This window comes from Pipistrellus hanaki (genome assembly GCF_964339955.1).
Source record: "Pipistrellus hanaki genome assembly, chromosome: 12".
Lineage (NCBI taxonomy): Eukaryota > Metazoa > Chordata > Mammalia > Chiroptera > Vespertilionidae > Pipistrellus > Pipistrellus hanaki.
In genome coordinates this window covers 36,437,961-36,455,756 of record NC_140514.1, presented here as the reverse complement: position 1 = coordinate 36,455,756, position 17,796 = coordinate 36,437,961, and the positions used below count along the sequence as shown (strand labels likewise).

The window sequence follows — 17,796 nt, the reverse complement described above, 5'->3', positions numbered from 1 at the left end:
TAATATTGGTAAGCCACTTGCATTATAACTTATTTTTCAGTTGCTTTTATTTTTTAAAAAGCCTATTTCTCCAGAATATAAATAGGATCTTCAGGGATAAATGTGATATATTCTGATTTTAATTTCTGTTATATATTAAAACACACCAAAATATCCACACTTCCTGAACATGTTACAATGTTCTCCCACTCCATCCAAATGTCAAAACCGCTGAACTATCTCTTGAATCCACTTCTCATTGCCATTTACACAGTCATTCTCTAGTGCAAGTTCACACGCACTGCTCGCATTTCTAGCCTGAGCTAACATCACATCAAGTCTCCTGTCTGGATTCACCTCACTGCATCCGGTTATTCTTGTAGATTTCTCTGTGAAAGCCTCTGATGATTCCCCAACATAAACACAGCACAGCAGTGAAGGCTCTTCATAAACCTTAGTGGTTTCCAAACTCATCTCTCACCTTCATACACCCAACTATTCACACACAGAATCTTTGATCCAATCATGGATATCTACTCAAAATGCTCTTTGATTTACTACAGCCTGAGATGTCTTATCCCATCAGACCTCTCTGCATGAATTGTTTGATCAGTCCCTGTAAGTTTAAAGATTACCTATAATCATCTGATAAATCACCACTAGGCTGTCAGGTCCGTGGCTGCATATAACTAACTGTACCTACCACTGAAGTCTCTAATAGCAGGAAGAATCAATATTTCGACAACCAGTCATTAGAGAATAATATCAGGAATGGTTCCAAAGAGTTTACTATAAGAAATGAGGCTTAAAATCTAATATATTTACTAAAAACGCTACCTGTTGAGTCACTTAAATAGATTCACCACTAAAATCATTTCAATTCCATTCTCTATAAGATAAATTTTTAAACAATAATCACTTTCATCTTCTAAAAAGCCCCCAATAGCAAGCAGCTAGGCATATAAGCTTATTGGCTCTCAAAACCCCCCAAGTAACTTTCTCACTATGTATAACTTCATCAATTATCATAACATTATACTTTTAAACTAACCACAGAACCATGGAATTTGGGGAAAGAAACCTAGAAACTATTTAGCTCAACTTGTAAAGAAAAAAACCTGAACTGTCCAAACAGTATGTTTAACAAAGCTTGGGGTTGGGGAGATACTAATATAGAACAGGAAGCAATGCAACAAAAACTGTGTTATTGGAAAATACTAAGCATTGTTACCTATATGCACAAATTTTATTTAAGGGGGGGGGGGGAAAGACAATGTTGAAATTTAGAATGAATATAATCTACCTAGTCCTGGCAATTTAATTTCATGAGGATTTGGCCATCAGATCTATTGGTAAACCTGCAATTGAAAACATTTGTATTTTCTTTAATTCTGTGTTAAAAGCAAGCAGTAAAATAAAAATTGGAGATCAGGAATAGAGGTAAAATTTTAAAACAGAGGCTATACAAATTAGGTAGGCAATTATTTTATTGGTCAGGGTCATTTTGCAAAACATGCACAAAACTACATAAGAATGGCAATGCAGTGATGCCCCATATTCCTAAAAAGAGTTGTGAATGTTTCATTTTTCGAAATCAAGTTCTAATTTAAACTTAATGTTTAGAAACCTTTCATTATGCTAGCAGTCAGCCCTCCCAAAGTGGCTCTCTGCCCAGAGATTTTGATTGCAACAAGGCATGACAAGCCACCAGGTTCTGAGCTTGTGCACACTGCTGGGCTTGGAATCACTCCCTATTACTCCTTGAAAATCACTCCTTTTGAGGGAAGCCCCCCTTCCTTGGGTATGCCATGGTCACCAGAGTTAGGAATGTTGGGTAGCAGAAGGGACAAGAGTCAAAGCAGCAATGTACATCAGCTTCTTCTAGAGCAGTGAACATTCATTCAGTGAGGTTTGCCTCTTATAAGATATAATCATGTTTTTATTCATGAATATTTTAGAAATTCAGATGAATCTCTAAACATTAGATAATGGTATAGTCTTTTTTTTAAAATATATTTTATGGATTTTTTACACAGAGGAAGAGAGAAGGATAGAGAGAGTTAGAAACATCGATGAGAGAGAATCATCGATCAGCTGCCTCTTGCACATCCCCTACTGGAGATGTGCGCACAACCAAGGTACGTGCCCTTGACCGGAATCGAATCTGGAACCTTTCAGTCCGCAGGCGACGCTCTTTACATTGAGCCAAACCGGTCTCGGCAAATAATGGTATAGTCTTAAGTTTACAAAGGCTAAGATATTAAATACAAGGCGTAAAATTCTAAGAGTAGAAAACGTAAAATACTTTTAAGAGGAAATTAACTACATTTGGCTGGGGACTGAGTGGAGGGATATAAGGGTCAAAAGAGGGAAATGGGGAGAGATCTGTAATACTTTCAACAATAAAGATACATTTTTTTAAAAATGCATCACAAACCCAAAGCCAAGAAAACTTTCAGTTTGAGTATTTTTCTTCCTTACGTGAAAGCACTTATTTAAATTTTAGGAGGTTGAATATCAAGCACTTAGCAAATTCAGCCATAAGAAAGCAGAAAAATCATCTTTTTCTTTTCCTAAAACTATTCATACAGGGAATCCCAGAACTAAGAGCAAAAAATGATATTCCAACAACTCTAATGGTTGATCCTGTAACTTATACCTAAATCAATATACATTTTTGAAATCAATGTCAAACTAAATACACTCCAACTAAAAAGACACACATTAAGTTCAAAAGATAGTTTTTTTTAAAAATCTAACAGTATTAATAAAGACAAGGAGAGAAGACATACACATGTACACACAAAATATTTTGAGAAAAACAATGACATTACTATTAATACATATAAAGGAAGACTTGTGAACAATAATACAGTAAAATATTACAAATATTTTTTGCCAATAGATTTACGCCAAAATTGACAATTATCTTTAAGAATATAAACCATACTTTTAAAAAATGTATGTTTATTTGTGTTTGGGGTAGCTTGTTTAAAAAGTAACTATAAAAAGAAAAGATGGCCCTAACCTGTTTAGCTCAGTGGATAGAGCATCGGCCTGCGGACTCAAGGGTCCCAGGTTCGATTCTGGTCAAGTGCATGTGCCTTGGCTGTAGGCATATGCCCAATGGAGAGTGTGCAGGAAGCAGCCGATCGATGTTTCTTTCTCATCAGTGTTTCTAACTCTCTATCCCTCTCCTTCCTCTCTGTAAAAAAAAAAAAAAAAAAAAAAAAAAAAAAAAATCAATAAAATATGTATTTTTTTTAAAAAAAAGATGATTGAATTTTATGTATAATATTTTTTTAAAAATACAATTAATAATTAAAAACCTTTCAAATCCCTCTGAAAACCTGACCCAAGTTTTAAAGAATTTTTTGAATATTCAAACTCTTCCAAGACTAAAAAAGATGGAAGTCTCTCAAATTCCTTCAGTAAGGTTAGTTTAACTTTGATTCCTCAAGCAGACAAGGGCAGGCAAACCGAAGCCCAAGTGAATGAAAGATATGAACTGCCCATATCAGAATCATATCATTGTTGTGTGTCTTTTAACATATCCCTGGGATTATAAAGGTGAGCCTAAATAGATGCTATTATTGTATAAGTGGTACAAAAGATACATTATCCCTGAATAAATGGAACTAAAATGTAGTCAATTTTCTATAGCTTACTCTTGGAGTTATCATCAAATATTAAAGAAAGATTGATTTGTACCCAAAAAAAAAGAGGTTCCTTTCATTTTCAATGTTGTTATTTTTTTTTTTTTTTGTGAACTCTTTTACAAAAGTTGTGGAAAAGCTATTTTATGAGTGTACTTGTAAAATAGCTATACAAAAAGCTATTGCAATATTGTATAGCTATTTTACAAGTACACTCATAATTTTATGGGAAGAAAAACAATCACAATTCAAGAATTTTATTGTGCAATAGAAAAAACACAATCACCAAAGATGTATTTTTTGAGGATCAATAACCAAATGAAGACAAAAATACATCATAGATGCCGAAACCTGTTTGGCTCAGTGGACAGAGCATTGGCCTGCGGACTGAAAGTTCCCGGGTTCGACTCTGGTCAAGGGCATGTGCCTTGGATGCGGGCACGTGCCTTGGATGCGGGCACATCCCCAGTAGGGGGTGTGCAAGAAGCAGCTGATCAATGATTCTCTCTCATGGATGTTTCTAACTCTCTATCCCTTTCTCTTCCTCTCTGTAAAAAAATCAATAAAATATATTTTTTAAAAATTAAATAAATAAAAATAAAAAATACATCATACAATTTTTACATAGCTATGGTAACCATTCAATTGATTTGCATATTAGCCTTTATTATATAGGACTAGAGGCTTGGTACACAAAATTTGTGCCCAGAAAAAAAAAATTTGTGCCCAGATAGGATCCCTAGGCCTGGCCTGCGATCAGGGCTGATCTTCCCTGGCTGCCAGCCCTGACCCCTGCTGCCACTGTTTGCCCTCTGTGTGTGGGGTGACCAGTGGGGCGATCAGGGCCCTGGTGCTGCCCGCATCTGCTGCCACCCACCCCCGGTTCCCCATTCCCCACCAGGTGATCAGAGCCTGCTGGCTGAGGGAAGGGACTGAGAGGTTAGCTGGCAGCTCCTGCGTTGGTGGTCACTGTGCATCATAGTGAATGGTCGTTCTGCCATTCTTAGTGCTGCTGCAGAGGCAGGAGAAGCATATTAGCCTTTTCTTATATACAATAGTTTCAATAAAATACCTATTCCCTTGAAATAGATTTATTTATTTATTCATCTACTTATTGCAGCTGCACTACAAGGTGCAATTTAGAGAAATATACAGAAATTCTAAAACTGACCTTTTTTTGTTCTTTTTAAAAACTGACGTTGTTAATACAAGTTTTAAAGATCTTAAAAGTAATGAGAATGAGGTGAACAAGTGATGCGCACTGACCATGAAAGGGCTGACACTGAATGCAGAAGCTGCCCCTTAGTGGTCAGTGTGCTCCTACAGGGGGAGCACCACTCAGCCAGAAGCCGGGGTCACCGTGGTGGAAGCTTCTCCTGCCTCTGCAGCAGCACTAAGGATCCTTCTGGGGATGTCCCCTGAGGGGTCCTGGACTGTGAGAGGGCGCAGGCTGGGCCCCCAGTGCATGAATCATATACACCGGGCCTCTAGTACTTTTATGAAAATCCATGATATTCCCACTCCTAGAAATGCCACATATAGTTCTCACTGCAGCATATACTCATGAACTGAATAAATATTAGTTACCTATTATGCATTAGGCATTATGCTAGATACTAGAGAAAGGAAGATTAGTCAGTGTTCCTATATTCAACAAGCTTAAGGTCTAGTAAGTTTCACTATGAAGAAAAAGATCATTGGACTCAAAGACAAAAACTGAGGGTAAATAAAGGTCGTCCCCCCACCCCCAGAATGCTGACTACAGATATTAGCACTTTTCAAGACACTAAGAAAATGTAGAATGAGATACAAACTTTCTTTAAAAGTATTTATTTAAGGTTGAGGTGGTGTGAATTCATCGGTATTCAAAAATTTTCCCAATCTAGAATTAAAAGGATACTTCTCAAACTTGGGAATAGTTCAACATAGGATAATAAAAGTACTATCTGTAGAAAAGCAAGAATTAATAAAACAACAGGAAGTTATACATATTAAGATGCACATACATGTAGGTTTTTAAATGTTATAAATTAATGAAATTCATTCCATATTAATAATTTTAACACCCCAGATCAAGTCTAAAATAAATGTACCCTCATACACATATTTTATTCTCCTATACAATAGATTCTGCAAATGAAAAGGAATGATCACACAGTATATTCTCAGAACCTGCTTTCCCTACAACATATCAGTGCTTAAACTGAAAGCAAGTAATTAAAATTCTAGCCCTTAACAGGAACTTTCAAATTACAATTATTTTTAAAATCCTAAAGTTGAATAAGGTCTAAATTTTAGAAATATTCAACTCTACACACCGAGATATAGAAATCTATTAAAATATAACTCTATAACACTTAAAGTGACTTTGGTCACTACCCTACCCCCTTTAGTTATGAGCTTTTTATAGGATCTTATTTGTAATACCCCGTCATGAACAAAATAATCATGTACACGTGAATTGGTAGTCATCTTTCATTGAAATCCTGTGTAAATGTAACACTGCCCTATAGGAAAGAATGTAAATAGTTTGATCTTTATCTCCCAATTATCTTCTGTCAATAAAAAGGATATGTTTTGACATTGATTTCCTACTTCTATAACTTAAAAAATAAGCCCTTCTGATCTGAAGCTGGGAAAAAGGTGAGAGACAAAACATTAAAATGTATCATTAACATATTTACCGGTTTGATCCGAAGCTGGCCACCCACCACCTCAAGAATCGCATGTCTTCTGGACACTCTTTTGTCTGTAATCTACAGTGGAAAAAAATAAAAATTTCAAATACAGCCACATCCCCAAAAAACAACAATAACAACAACAACAAACCATGATTGTCCTCATTGAACAAAAAACAAAACAACTCAGAGATTAAGAAACCTGCCCCAATTCAGAGAAAAATAAATGGCTGAGCAGAGACTTAAGCTTGCTATCTAACAGATCCCAAAACCTACATGATGGTTTCCATTCAAGGCAGACATTTAGTCGGGATTCTTATCAATTATATTCATAAAATTAGAAAAAATCTATATATTTTTATTAGAAAACATTTCAAATACAGTAAATACAGTGTAGGTTATGATGACTAACAGCTTTTAAAAGCAGCAGTCTAGTAAGTATAAAAGTTAGGACTACAGGCTTTAGAGTCAGGCAGACAGACCTGTGTTTGAGCTCTGGAGCCAACAGCACTAACTACTTAAGACAACAGGAAGGTAGGAGAGGAAGCAGTGACAATCACATATTTACAGTGAAGAAGAGACTGTTATCTAATATATACTGTATATTTGCTTTCTGTGTTTGAGGCAATAGTGCTCTATTTATGCTCACAATCATTTCTGCATACAAACGTTTAAAAACTGTTTGCACTTCAAATGCTAAAATTGCATGGCTATAACAACAATAGTTCCGATTACCTTTGTAATTTCTGGCTGATTCATATGACAACATTTCAAGCATCAACTTAGGATAATTACTTAGTCCATCTTCTGGTTACTACCCACATCACAACCAAAATTATAGGTAAAAGCAGACTACAGTAATGCCTAAATTCAATTAAATCCATTAGCTCTGCAAGACCTATCAAAATGTGAACTACCAGGAATAAGTACCCATTTTTTTAAAGCCAGAGAGCAGTTCCACACTTAAGACTGTAACTAAAAAGTAGTAACATCAAGCATCACAGCAGAATGAACTCCACATCTATAAATTTTCCACACAGCTGCAAGTTAATATTTAGAATATTTTCTAAAATAAAGTATCTTTTTTATTGTTGAAAATATTACAGATGTCCCCTTTTTCCTCCATTGTCTTTCCTCCTCCTCACTCCCGCCCTCTCCCCAGGCCTTCATTGAACTAAATATCTTAAAGGCAGCCCTACTAAAATTAGCCACTATGAGCCACCATGGTTATTTCAGAAAAGTAAATATAAACTAATAATCTATTCTACCAGAAAAGAGAAGATAGGAATTCAGAGGATCCTATAATCTTTCCAACAATGCTCCTCAGTGGGCCAAAATCAACAGCAGTTATCTAATAACCCACTCTATCATTTGCATACAGCTTTCACTTAAGTGTTGAGACTAACTATAAACAGTACTTAATACTGTTATAGCTATTATTCACATTTTACATATTTGGAAATTGAAAGCCCAGAGAATTTAAGTAACTTTTGTAGGTCATTTTTGAGTAGGTAGTCCTCCAAATTCATACTGTTATTAATAAAAATATGTGAGAAAAATATTCATATGATTCTACACCTACATGTAATCATTCAAACATCATTTCAATAAATGCAAATTATTCTGTGGCTGAGAGTAAGAAGTTTCTATTTCTAACTCAAATACTAAGATCTCATTGTTAAGTTCAATAATACAAGTCAATTTGCTAACCAATTCTATCCTATATATTGTAATAAAAGCCCAGCGACTGAAATGGCAGAATGATCAGAATAACCACGGCCCTTGCCCCAGCTGGCCCCAGCAAGTGCTTAGAGGCGAGGCAGGCAGGCAGGCGAGTGGTTAGGAGCAATGAGACAGGCAGGCAGAGGTGGTTAGGGGGAATGAGGCAGGCAAGTGAGTGGTTAGGGGCGATGAGGTAGGCAGGCAGAGGTGGTTAGGGGTGATCAGGCAGGCAGACAGAGTGGTTAGGGTCGATCAGGCAGGCAGATGAGGGGTTAAGGGCAATCAGGCAGGCAGAGGCAATTAGGGGTGATCAGGCAGGCAGGTCAGTGGTTAGGGGAAATCAGGCAGGCAGGCAAGCAGTTAGGAGCCAGCGGTCCCGGATTGCGAAAGGAATGTCCAACTGCCAGTTTAGGCCAGATCCACAGGGATCCCTGCAGGATCGGGCCTAAACTGGCAGTCAGACATCTCCTGAATGGTCCTGGAATGTGAGAGGGTACAGGCTGGACTGAGGGGGGACCCCCCACCTCTCCGCCCACCGCACAAACAGTAGAATAATAAACTGTCAAACATAAAACCATGATACATAATGATGTGTAACTGTCCAGCTTGGGTTTCTTTTTTTCCAAGCTGTATTTTTGCAGGAAGCAATAATGGACTCTTCCTATCTGTCTGAAGTAGGCTTCACTGACAGACATACCAGCAAGAAAGAATTTTAAGTAATATAAAAGTATAACATGACCTCTAGTGGTCACATGACTCCACACAATGTAATTTCATTGCTAGATGTGCATCTCTATAAAGAACAAAAAAAGTGCTTTAATGTCTTTGAAATTAACATCCCTCAGGTATTTAATTATAATTGTCCCTTTTAAACCATACCTCTAACAAATGAGTGAGATTTAAAAATACTATGTTTTCTCAATGGGAAGCTCAAAGGTCTAATAAATTATCATTTAAATTTATTTTAATTTCAGGATGGGGTGAGAAGTGTGGGTGGTAGGTGGAAGGTAGGTCACAAATAAATTATCCTAAATGTCTTAGGTCCTGCTTACTTTAACAGTTGGTCACTGCTCCTTGTGCAGAATGAATATCCACACATTGTTATTAATATATTAACTGTAATAGCAATAATGTATCAAGACCAAGAACACTATACATATCATGTATTATACTTTTTAATCTTCACAAAATCTGTGAAACAGATACTATTATCTTCATCTTTATATATGAGGAATGGCAGTACAGAGAGATTAAGCAATTATGTAAAGTTATGTAGCCAGTGAGCAGTGGAACTAGGATTTAAACCCACAGAATCTGGTTCTAGAGACACCTTTGCTCTAACACTGTGCTGCCCTCATTATCATTAGGTAAAACATAATTTTTCAGATTATTTACTAGAATATGTGAACAAAACTGGAAATAAAGCAGAAGGGCTATTTAACCAGCAAGCAGACATTCTGAGAAATTTTAAGCTCTAAATAAAGCTCCAAGAGGCCTCAGGCTCTCACTTGGTTTATTCTAATGGTCATACCCAAGTGTAACAAGATGCATTATCTAAATTCTCAATTCTCGATAAGGCCCAAACCAGTGTGAATAGCTGAAGCCTAAATATTTACTAAAATTACAAGGGACAAGACCTACTATGTGCAGCCTCTACATAAAAACAAGTTAAGAAAGCAGAGCCGGGCTGGCAGGGTTCTGCGACTCAGCGGTTGAGCGTCAACCTATGAATCGGGAGGTTGTGGTTCAATTCCCTGTCAGGGCACATGCCTGGGTTGCGGCCTCAATCCTCAGTAGAGGGCGTGCAGGAGGCAGCTGGTCCAGGATTCTCAATGTTTCTATCCCTCTCCCTCTCTGAAAAAAAAAAAAGGGCAAAAACAAACCCCATCTTATTGGGATGACTACTATTTGAAAAAGCAACCCTCATGTTGAGTTTTAACCTCTACAGAGAAGAAATACATGTGTCAGTCAGCTCCAGAATTTTAAAAACCACAGATGACTTACTAGTGATAGATCCTCCCTTCCTTCAGTTGATGGACAGATGTAAACCCCACCTGTGATCAGACATTCCTAAGCTCTGAACCACCAATCACCTGCCAAATACCCTAAGCCCCCATTCCTAAGTCCCTAGGTCCCTAATCAATCAGCATGTGCTGAGTGCCCTAAGCCCCGCCCTCTATCCTAAAAGGTGCTTGTAAGCCCCTAGCTCACTCTCTTCCCCTCCTCTCCATAGAAGCAGCCAGCAGGGGTACCCTTCCCTCCAATAAAGCCTGTGTCCTGCCATCCCGGTCTCCAGTCTACCTTCTCTATTTAATCTGTCAATTAGTTCTTCACACTTTCCCTTCAATGCATGTAGAATATTGTTCATAAGCACTTCTAATGCCTGCCAAATTTGGCAATAGAATCCCATCCCTGGATTTTACTTTGAAAAGGAAAAGCAAAATCCAGACCAGATAAATGACTTTCTACTCCTTACCATTTTCACAAACAGAAGCCAAATAGGCTCATATCACAATAACAAACCTATAATACAAATGATCAAACTACAAATGAAGAAAGGGTGCAACTTACTTATTTATAAAATATATCCCTAAAATTCATCCATCTTTTAACTAGATCCATAGAACTTAGTGTTGGGGATATAATTTGTTAAGCAAATCAAAACTTATTAGTGAAGAGTCAAAAGATCTAGATGAAGCACATACTCTGTTAAGTTCCTATCTTAGATATAAAGAGAGGGGGGGGGGAAGAGGGAGAAAGAAAAGGATAGAGGGAGTGATAGATATAGGAAAGAAGGAAGAGAAGAGAAAAGGGGAGGTAGAGGACAAACATCCCTGGCAGTTAGTTCCTTCAAATGTTTGTACACCTTAATGAATTGTGGCAAAAAGTATCAATGTTATTTAAACATTTAAGTGATTACTTGCCAGGTAAAAACAATAAAAATAAACAACAGGTGAATTTCAACTTTCTTACTTAGCCTTACTACATACATGCGCGCGCGCGCACACACACACACACACACACACACACACACACACACATATACCTTTAGGACTGACTTCCTTCTCACAACTTTTCCTGCTTGGAGGAAGGTTCTGAGGCTAATACCAAAGGCTCCGTTTAGACACTGGAGGTTAACCAGGACAACAGTCCATACTCATTACTCCCTGGCATTAGCTCACTGACACAGGTTTGTCTCCACCGTCCAAGAGAAAACTGGACGGCATCAACCCATGTCTCATATGTGTGTGTCCCACAGCGCTAGAGTCTGCAAAATGTGTTGCACAAAGTGGGCACTAAAACAGAAGTGTTAACTCATAAGAAAATATGCATGTACTAGTACATATTGCGAATGAGAGCTACAAAGTTTCAGAATGCAACAAACCACTTTTCTAATTCTTCAACATCCCAAAGAGGGTGGCGATTAAACAGCTTAGTGCCACTTTGTGTCCAAAACCTTACCTGTGGCCTTTAAATGACTGATCTACAAATCAATTTTCTCATCTGAACAATAAGGATAATAAGCATAATGGGTTTTAAAGGATTAAAGAACTTGGTATGCCTGGACCACTACACACCCCATAAGGGTTAGCTACTGAAAGACTATCACGATAAAAGTGAGGCCAACACTCACACAAAACAGGCCAAAAACTTAAAAGATAAATTCAGGACTTGGCAAACTTTTTTATTTTCCTTAAAGAGCCATATACCAGTGCAAATATTGTGGTTTGTCAAGCCAAGAGGCAATAGCCAGAGTCCTTGTTGCAATTATTCTCCGAAAGGCTAACAGATCCTGATTGTTTACATTTTCCATGTTAAAACTTAAGGACCATTCTAAGGACACAGGCCCATCCCAAAACAGGCTGGACTTGGACCCAGGGCCAAGTTTGCCTACCACCGGATGAGATTATCATGATGAGAACACAAGTCCGTGCTTTTCAAAGGCAACAAAAGGGAAACGTGTGTGAGTTGATTCAGGTTGAGTGAGAAACGTGCTGCCCCCAAACTTTAAAATCCAGACGTGGCCGGCAGGCGCGGATCAGGGCCGGGAAAGGGCCTCACAAGCCAGAAGGTTCCCGGCGGGGCTCTGGGTCAGGCCGCGCCCTCGCCACACTTACTCCCAGCAGCGGCCCGCGGCCGATCACCGTCTCCCCGGGCGCCAGGGCCACCCGGGGGCCGCCGTCCCGTGGCTGCAGCTCAAAGCCCCCGGACATGGCGGCGAGGACGAGGCCCCTCCGCAAGGACACGGTCCCCGCAGCCCTTTCCATCTTCCAGGAACAGCGTGGAGCCTGGACCCGCCCAGGAAAAGCACAGGGCGGAGTGGGAGCTAGAATAGGACGGGTTTGTCCAGTTCTCCAGCAGCTGGGCCCCAGCGCCAGTGCCAAGTCCCGCCTCTCCACTCCGACCAGTGACACCATCAAGGATTTCCCCTTCGCCGGGACTCCAACTATCCTTTAAAGCCCCTGAGTGAGACGTCCCCTTCCCCCTCCCACCGCCCACCTGGCCAGGAGGACGCCGGACCTTGTAGTCCGCAGCGCCGTCCTTCTCCTGCCTGGCCCCGCGGATGGTACCCTAATAAAACTACCAATCCCAAAAGGCAATGCGCGCTCCTCTCTACGTCAACGCTAAATCAGTCAGCAAGGAGGAGCTAGAGTGGGCGGGGCCAGGTAAATTCTGGGAATTGGATTCAGTGGGCGGAGGATTCAAATCGCCTCAGGAGCCCGCACTGTGAATCAGGTAAGCTGATCATTTCGCTTCCGTAACCCCTGCGGCAGGTCCGCCTCCACTCTGAGGCACAGAGCTGAAGTGAAAGCGGTGCTCAGAGTTGTTATTGTCAAGTGTGTTCTCTGAGCTGTCAGCTGCAGTTTGCGTGGGGCAAGCAAGAAGGGTGGCTCAGATGGGAGGCGGGGTCATTTCTTCCAACTTGCGGGGTCTGGACAGGGTGGGGGGCATCCAGAGAGCTGGCAGGCGCCCGCGGCTAGGTCTGTTCCATCTCTGGATCCTTCTCCCTCAGAGTGACACCTGAAAGGGGGCGAGCCCTTCCCTAACTCCAGAGGCGATTCCACAGGTTGGTTCTTAAAGAAGAGGCAGAAAGGGGACAGTTTTCCAGGCATCCAGGAAAAACTGGACTTAGAAGAAAGATGTCTGGTGGGGTTTTAGGAACCTCACCAAGGTACTCCTCCCGCCCGCCCCCCCTCCCCCCCCCCCCCCTGCACACTGTTGAATTCAAAAGCCTTCTTCTGCCTCTTGTGCAGTAACTAAAGAGAAGGCGCTTTTTCTTCCCCAGTGAGATCCTGGAAGTAGTAACTAATAGTAAAGATCACGCTGAAACCGGTTTGGCCCAGTGAATGGTAGAGTGTCGGTCTGTGGACTGAACAGTCCCAGGTTTGATTTAGGTCAAGCGCATGTACATTGGTTGCGGGCACATCCCCGGGTAGGGGGTGTTCAGGAGGCAGCTGGTCGATGTTTCTCGTTGATATTTCTAGCTTTCTATCCCTTTCCCTTCCTCTCTGTAAAAAAAAAAAAAAAAAAAAAAAAAAAAAAAAGGAAAGAAAGAAAGAAAGAAAAGAAAAAGGAAAAGAAATGCAATGATCTCCTAATATGAGATTGTTTTCAAGCATATGGTGGTTTTGCTTTTCTTTATATTGATGATGAGGGTGTGTGTGTGGGGGGGGGGGGTTTGCATGGCAAAAACTTGGGGATGACTCAGAAAACTGTGTTTTTTTTACTTTCTCAAAGCCTCAAGAGGAAGTCCTCTGATGCATGAATACAGACCTTAAAATTCTCACCACCATAGTTACTTAGGATCATAAACAACCAATTGAAAGGGAGCAACTGTGGCCTTGGTAAGTCCAGAAACATATAGGTGAGTAGCTCAGCTAGAAAGGGGAATTGTCATGAGCTAATTTAAAAGAAGTATTAAGCTGTACCTTAAACCCCTTCTCTAACACCATCACTCTATATTATAGAAGGAAGTGCTAAATAAAATAAACTGATGTTAAGTAAGAATAAGCTGCCTTTATATGCAAAAATAGCTCGTTCATTCAACTGATTTTGGAAGCCTACACCATACACCTCAGGTAAATTAGCTGAAACTGAACTTTTTCAGTTAGGGAAAAAAAACACATTTATTCATTATCATTATTTTTTTAACATTAATCTTTATTGTTCAGATTACAATTATTTCTCCTTTCCCCCTACCCTCCATAGCTTTCCTCCACCTGGTCCACACCCCACCCTCTTCCCTTACCTTTTTCTCCTCCCCCCACTGTTCTCATCCATAGGTATATGATTTTCTCCAGTCTCTTCCCATACCCCCCACAGAGACACCCCTTTCCCCTTGAGAATTATCAATCCCCTCCCATTCTATGCCCCTGATTCTATTATATTCACCAGTTTATTCTGTTCCTCAGATTTTTAATTCACTTGATTTTTAGATTCACGTGTTGATATGTGTCTGTTATTCATAATTTTTGTCTTTACTTTTTTCTTTTTCCTTTTTTAAAGAACGCCTTTTAGCCTTTCATATAATACTGGTTTGGTGGTGATGTACTCCTTTAGCTTTTTCTGATCTGTGAAGCTCTTTATCTACCCTTCAATTCTGAATGATAATTTTGCTGGATAATCTTGGTTGTAGGTTCTTGCTATTCATCACTTTGAATATTTATTGCCACTCCCGTCTGGCCTGAATAGTTCCTGTTGAGAAATCAGCTGATAGTGGTATGGGTGCTCCCTTTTAGGTAACTGTTTTTCTCTTACTGCTTGTAAGATTCTCTTTGTCTTTTGCTCTTGGCATTTTAATTATGATGTGTCTTGGTGTGGTCCTCTTTGGATTCCTTTTGTTTGGGATTCGGTGTACTTCCTGGACTTGTAAGTCTATTTCTTTCACAAGGTGGGGAAAGTTTTCAGTCACTATTTCTTCAAATAGGTTTTCAGTGTCTTGCTCTCTCTCTCTTCTTCTGGCACTCCCATAATTCTGTTGGTTCGCTTGAAGTTGTCCCATAGACTTCTTACACTATCTTCAACTTTCTGGATTCTCTTCTCTTCTTGCTTCTGCAGAGGAGTGTCCTTTGCCTCTTTGTATTCCAACTCTGACTTGTTTCTTGCATTCTTCTAGTCTGCTTTTGGGTCTCTGTATAATATTTTTAATTTCAGTCAGTGTATGTTTAGTTGCTAGTTGGTTTAATTTCTTTTTCATATCTTCGAGGATCTTGTTAAGTTTTATCGGCCTTTTCTAGGAAATTCTTGAAAAACCTTGTAACTGTGGTTTTGAACTCTATATCCAGCCTTTTGTTTTCCTCCATTTCTTTTGTTTGAGATCTCTTTCTTTTTTCAGCATTTTCGCAGCTTCCCCGAGTTGGTAGGGTAGCTTTGTGGGCCTGGGTGTCCTATATGGTTCAATGGGTCAGCCTCACAGTTGCCTGATTTGAACATTCTTCGTGCACCCCTTTGTGGACTGTGTGTACACCCTTACTGTAGTTAAGTCTTGATTGTTGTTGGTGTCACTGAGAGGAATTGACCTCCAGGCCAATTGGCTGTGGGGACCCGCTGTGCCTATAATGGAAGAATTGCTGTGCTGGACACACCTTTATCGGGGAGGACTTGTTCCCATTGGGCTTTGGTACTCACTGAGTCTGTCTCTTGAATGTGTCCCGTATAAGAGTAGGTCAAATCTGGTGTCGTCTCACACTGACCACTAGTTTCCGGATCTCCAATGGGGTGCAGTTCAGCTACTGTCTGAGGCCACCCAGCAGGGGCTACCCCAAGAACTACAGTTTTCTCCTGTTTGCTTGGGACTTGGTGGTTTTGTTGCTGGATCTGCAGTTTATTTCATTAAGCTGCCACAATAGAGGCCATTTATATGCAAAAGCAGCTGTGTGATGCCTGGGCAGGTCTGTAGAATGTGCTGGGTGGGGCAGGGTCTCAGTGTGTCACTAGGCTGGAGCATGGCTAACAGCAATGGCTGCTGTCAGCCTTCTCTGCCCTTCTGTGTTTCCAAGTCTTTGCGTTTCCTAGTTCCCATGTCCCTATGATCCAGTGCAGTAAACAATGATTGCTGAACCTCCTCTAGGCTCCTCAGCTTTTCAGCGCTTGTGCTCCTTTCTCTTTCAGCCACCCTTCCCATTGTTTTGGGTGACAGACATCCTGTATATTAGTTTTAGTTTTGAAATTATTGTGCGAGGAGGCAGACCAACTGTTTACCTACATCCCCACCTTGGTTTCCTCCCAGATTACCTTTATTCATTATTTTAACTTTTAATTACATTTATATACAAAACACTTTCAATATAGTAATTGTTGGTAGAAGTAATAGTACAAGATTAGTTTTCTGTTTACTTATTTTTAACATTTCATTTATTTAGGTGACATTTGTCAATAAAATTATATAGGTTTCAGAGGTACAATTCTATAATATATCATCTGTATATTGTATTGTGAGTTCACCACCACAATCATTAGTTACATGCTATACCTAACTGAATAATAAACATTATAGTAGCCTCAGTGACTATTATCCCTGGTTCATAATTAATTGTGCAAGTAGGATAGCTTCAAGAGGCCATTTCTAAAACACTCATCTTATCATAGAATTGAATATTTGAGATTTTGTGTCACTGTAACCCTGACCTCAACGTCTTATCCATCTCAGATAGTATTTGTGTCCAATGTGAGCACCTACCCGTTAGGTACGAGTTGCTAAACAATTCTTATATAAACTAAAAATATAAATCAGGTTTAAGATTAAGTTGCAAATTGTAGGTGAAGACCATAATGACAAGGCATCAGTTCCTACAGACAATTAATATCAGGAGCTTAACAGAATTAAAGCCGACATATTTTTACAGGTACTTTCAATAAATAGTTGGAATGTGTTCTCACAATAGACATTTCTATTAAACTCAATAAATCATACTCTGTAAAGAATTGCTTCTTTTTTCTAAGACAATGTTCTTTGGGAGCAAGTAGAAAGACAAATGTTGACTAAGAAACCCATTTACTAACAATATTAACAAGAAGAAGAGAAGTAACATTTGTCCAATATCTCCAATGTGCAATTCAGAAGTGAGGCTAGGAGGAGAAACTAAGATGGTGGCATAGGTAAACGCCTAACTGCAGCCTCGCACAACAATTTCAAAAATACAACTAAAGCCGAGACCGGTTTGGATGAATGGATGGGGCGTCAGCTTGGGGACTGAGGGGTCCCAGGTTTGATTCCGATCAAGGGCATGTGCTTTGGTTGCGGGCATGTCCCCGGTGGGGGGTGTGCAGGAGGCAGCTGATCGATGACTCTCTCTCATTGATGTTTCAAACTCTCTATCTCTCTCCCTTCCTCTCTGTACAGAATCAATAAAATATATTTTTTTAAAAAATACAACTAAAATGCGCCAAAACCTGTTTGGCTCAATGGATGGAGTGTCGGATTGGGGACTGAAGGGTCCCGGGTTCAATTCCGGTTCGATTCCAGTCAAGGGCATGTACCTTGGTTGCGGGCATATCCCCACTAGGGGGTGTGCAAGAGGCAGCTGGTCGATGACTCTCTCTCATCGGTTTCTAACTCTCTATCGCTCTCCCTTCCTCTCTGTGCAAAATCAATAAAATATATATATATTTTAAATACAACTAAAATGTAAAATGGACATTATCCAGAACTACAAGAAAGTTGGCTGACTGGAAATTCTACAACTAGAAGGAAAGAGAAAACCAGAGGGAAAATCAGAGGAGCTGTAAAAGCCTAAGGTACAGAGACACGGTGAGCACGT

The 17,796-nt window shown here is 39.9% G+C and overlaps 1 protein-coding gene across 2 annotated transcripts in view; it reads right to left on the bottom strand.

Moving 5' to 3' along the window:
• The window catches only part of APLF (aprataxin and PNKP like factor), a 74,800-nt gene that overhangs the window by 29,772 nt on the left and 27,232 nt on the right, over nucleotides 1-17,796 (bottom strand). Inside the window, exons 1-2 of one of the 2 annotated variants that reach the window (XM_084901196.1) lie at nucleotides 12,154-12,404; nucleotides 6,320-6,391 (exon numbers count right to left, since the gene is read on the bottom strand). In XM_084901196.1, the coding sequence (XP_084757322.1) occupies nucleotides 6,320-6,391; nucleotides 12,154-12,303 (222 nt within the window). In that variant the 5' untranslated portion in view covers nucleotides 12,304-12,404. Of the gene's footprint in view, nucleotides 1-6,319; nucleotides 6,392-12,153; nucleotides 12,405-17,796 lie in introns of those variants that run through there. The other variant, XM_084901197.1, reaches the window with a different exon arrangement.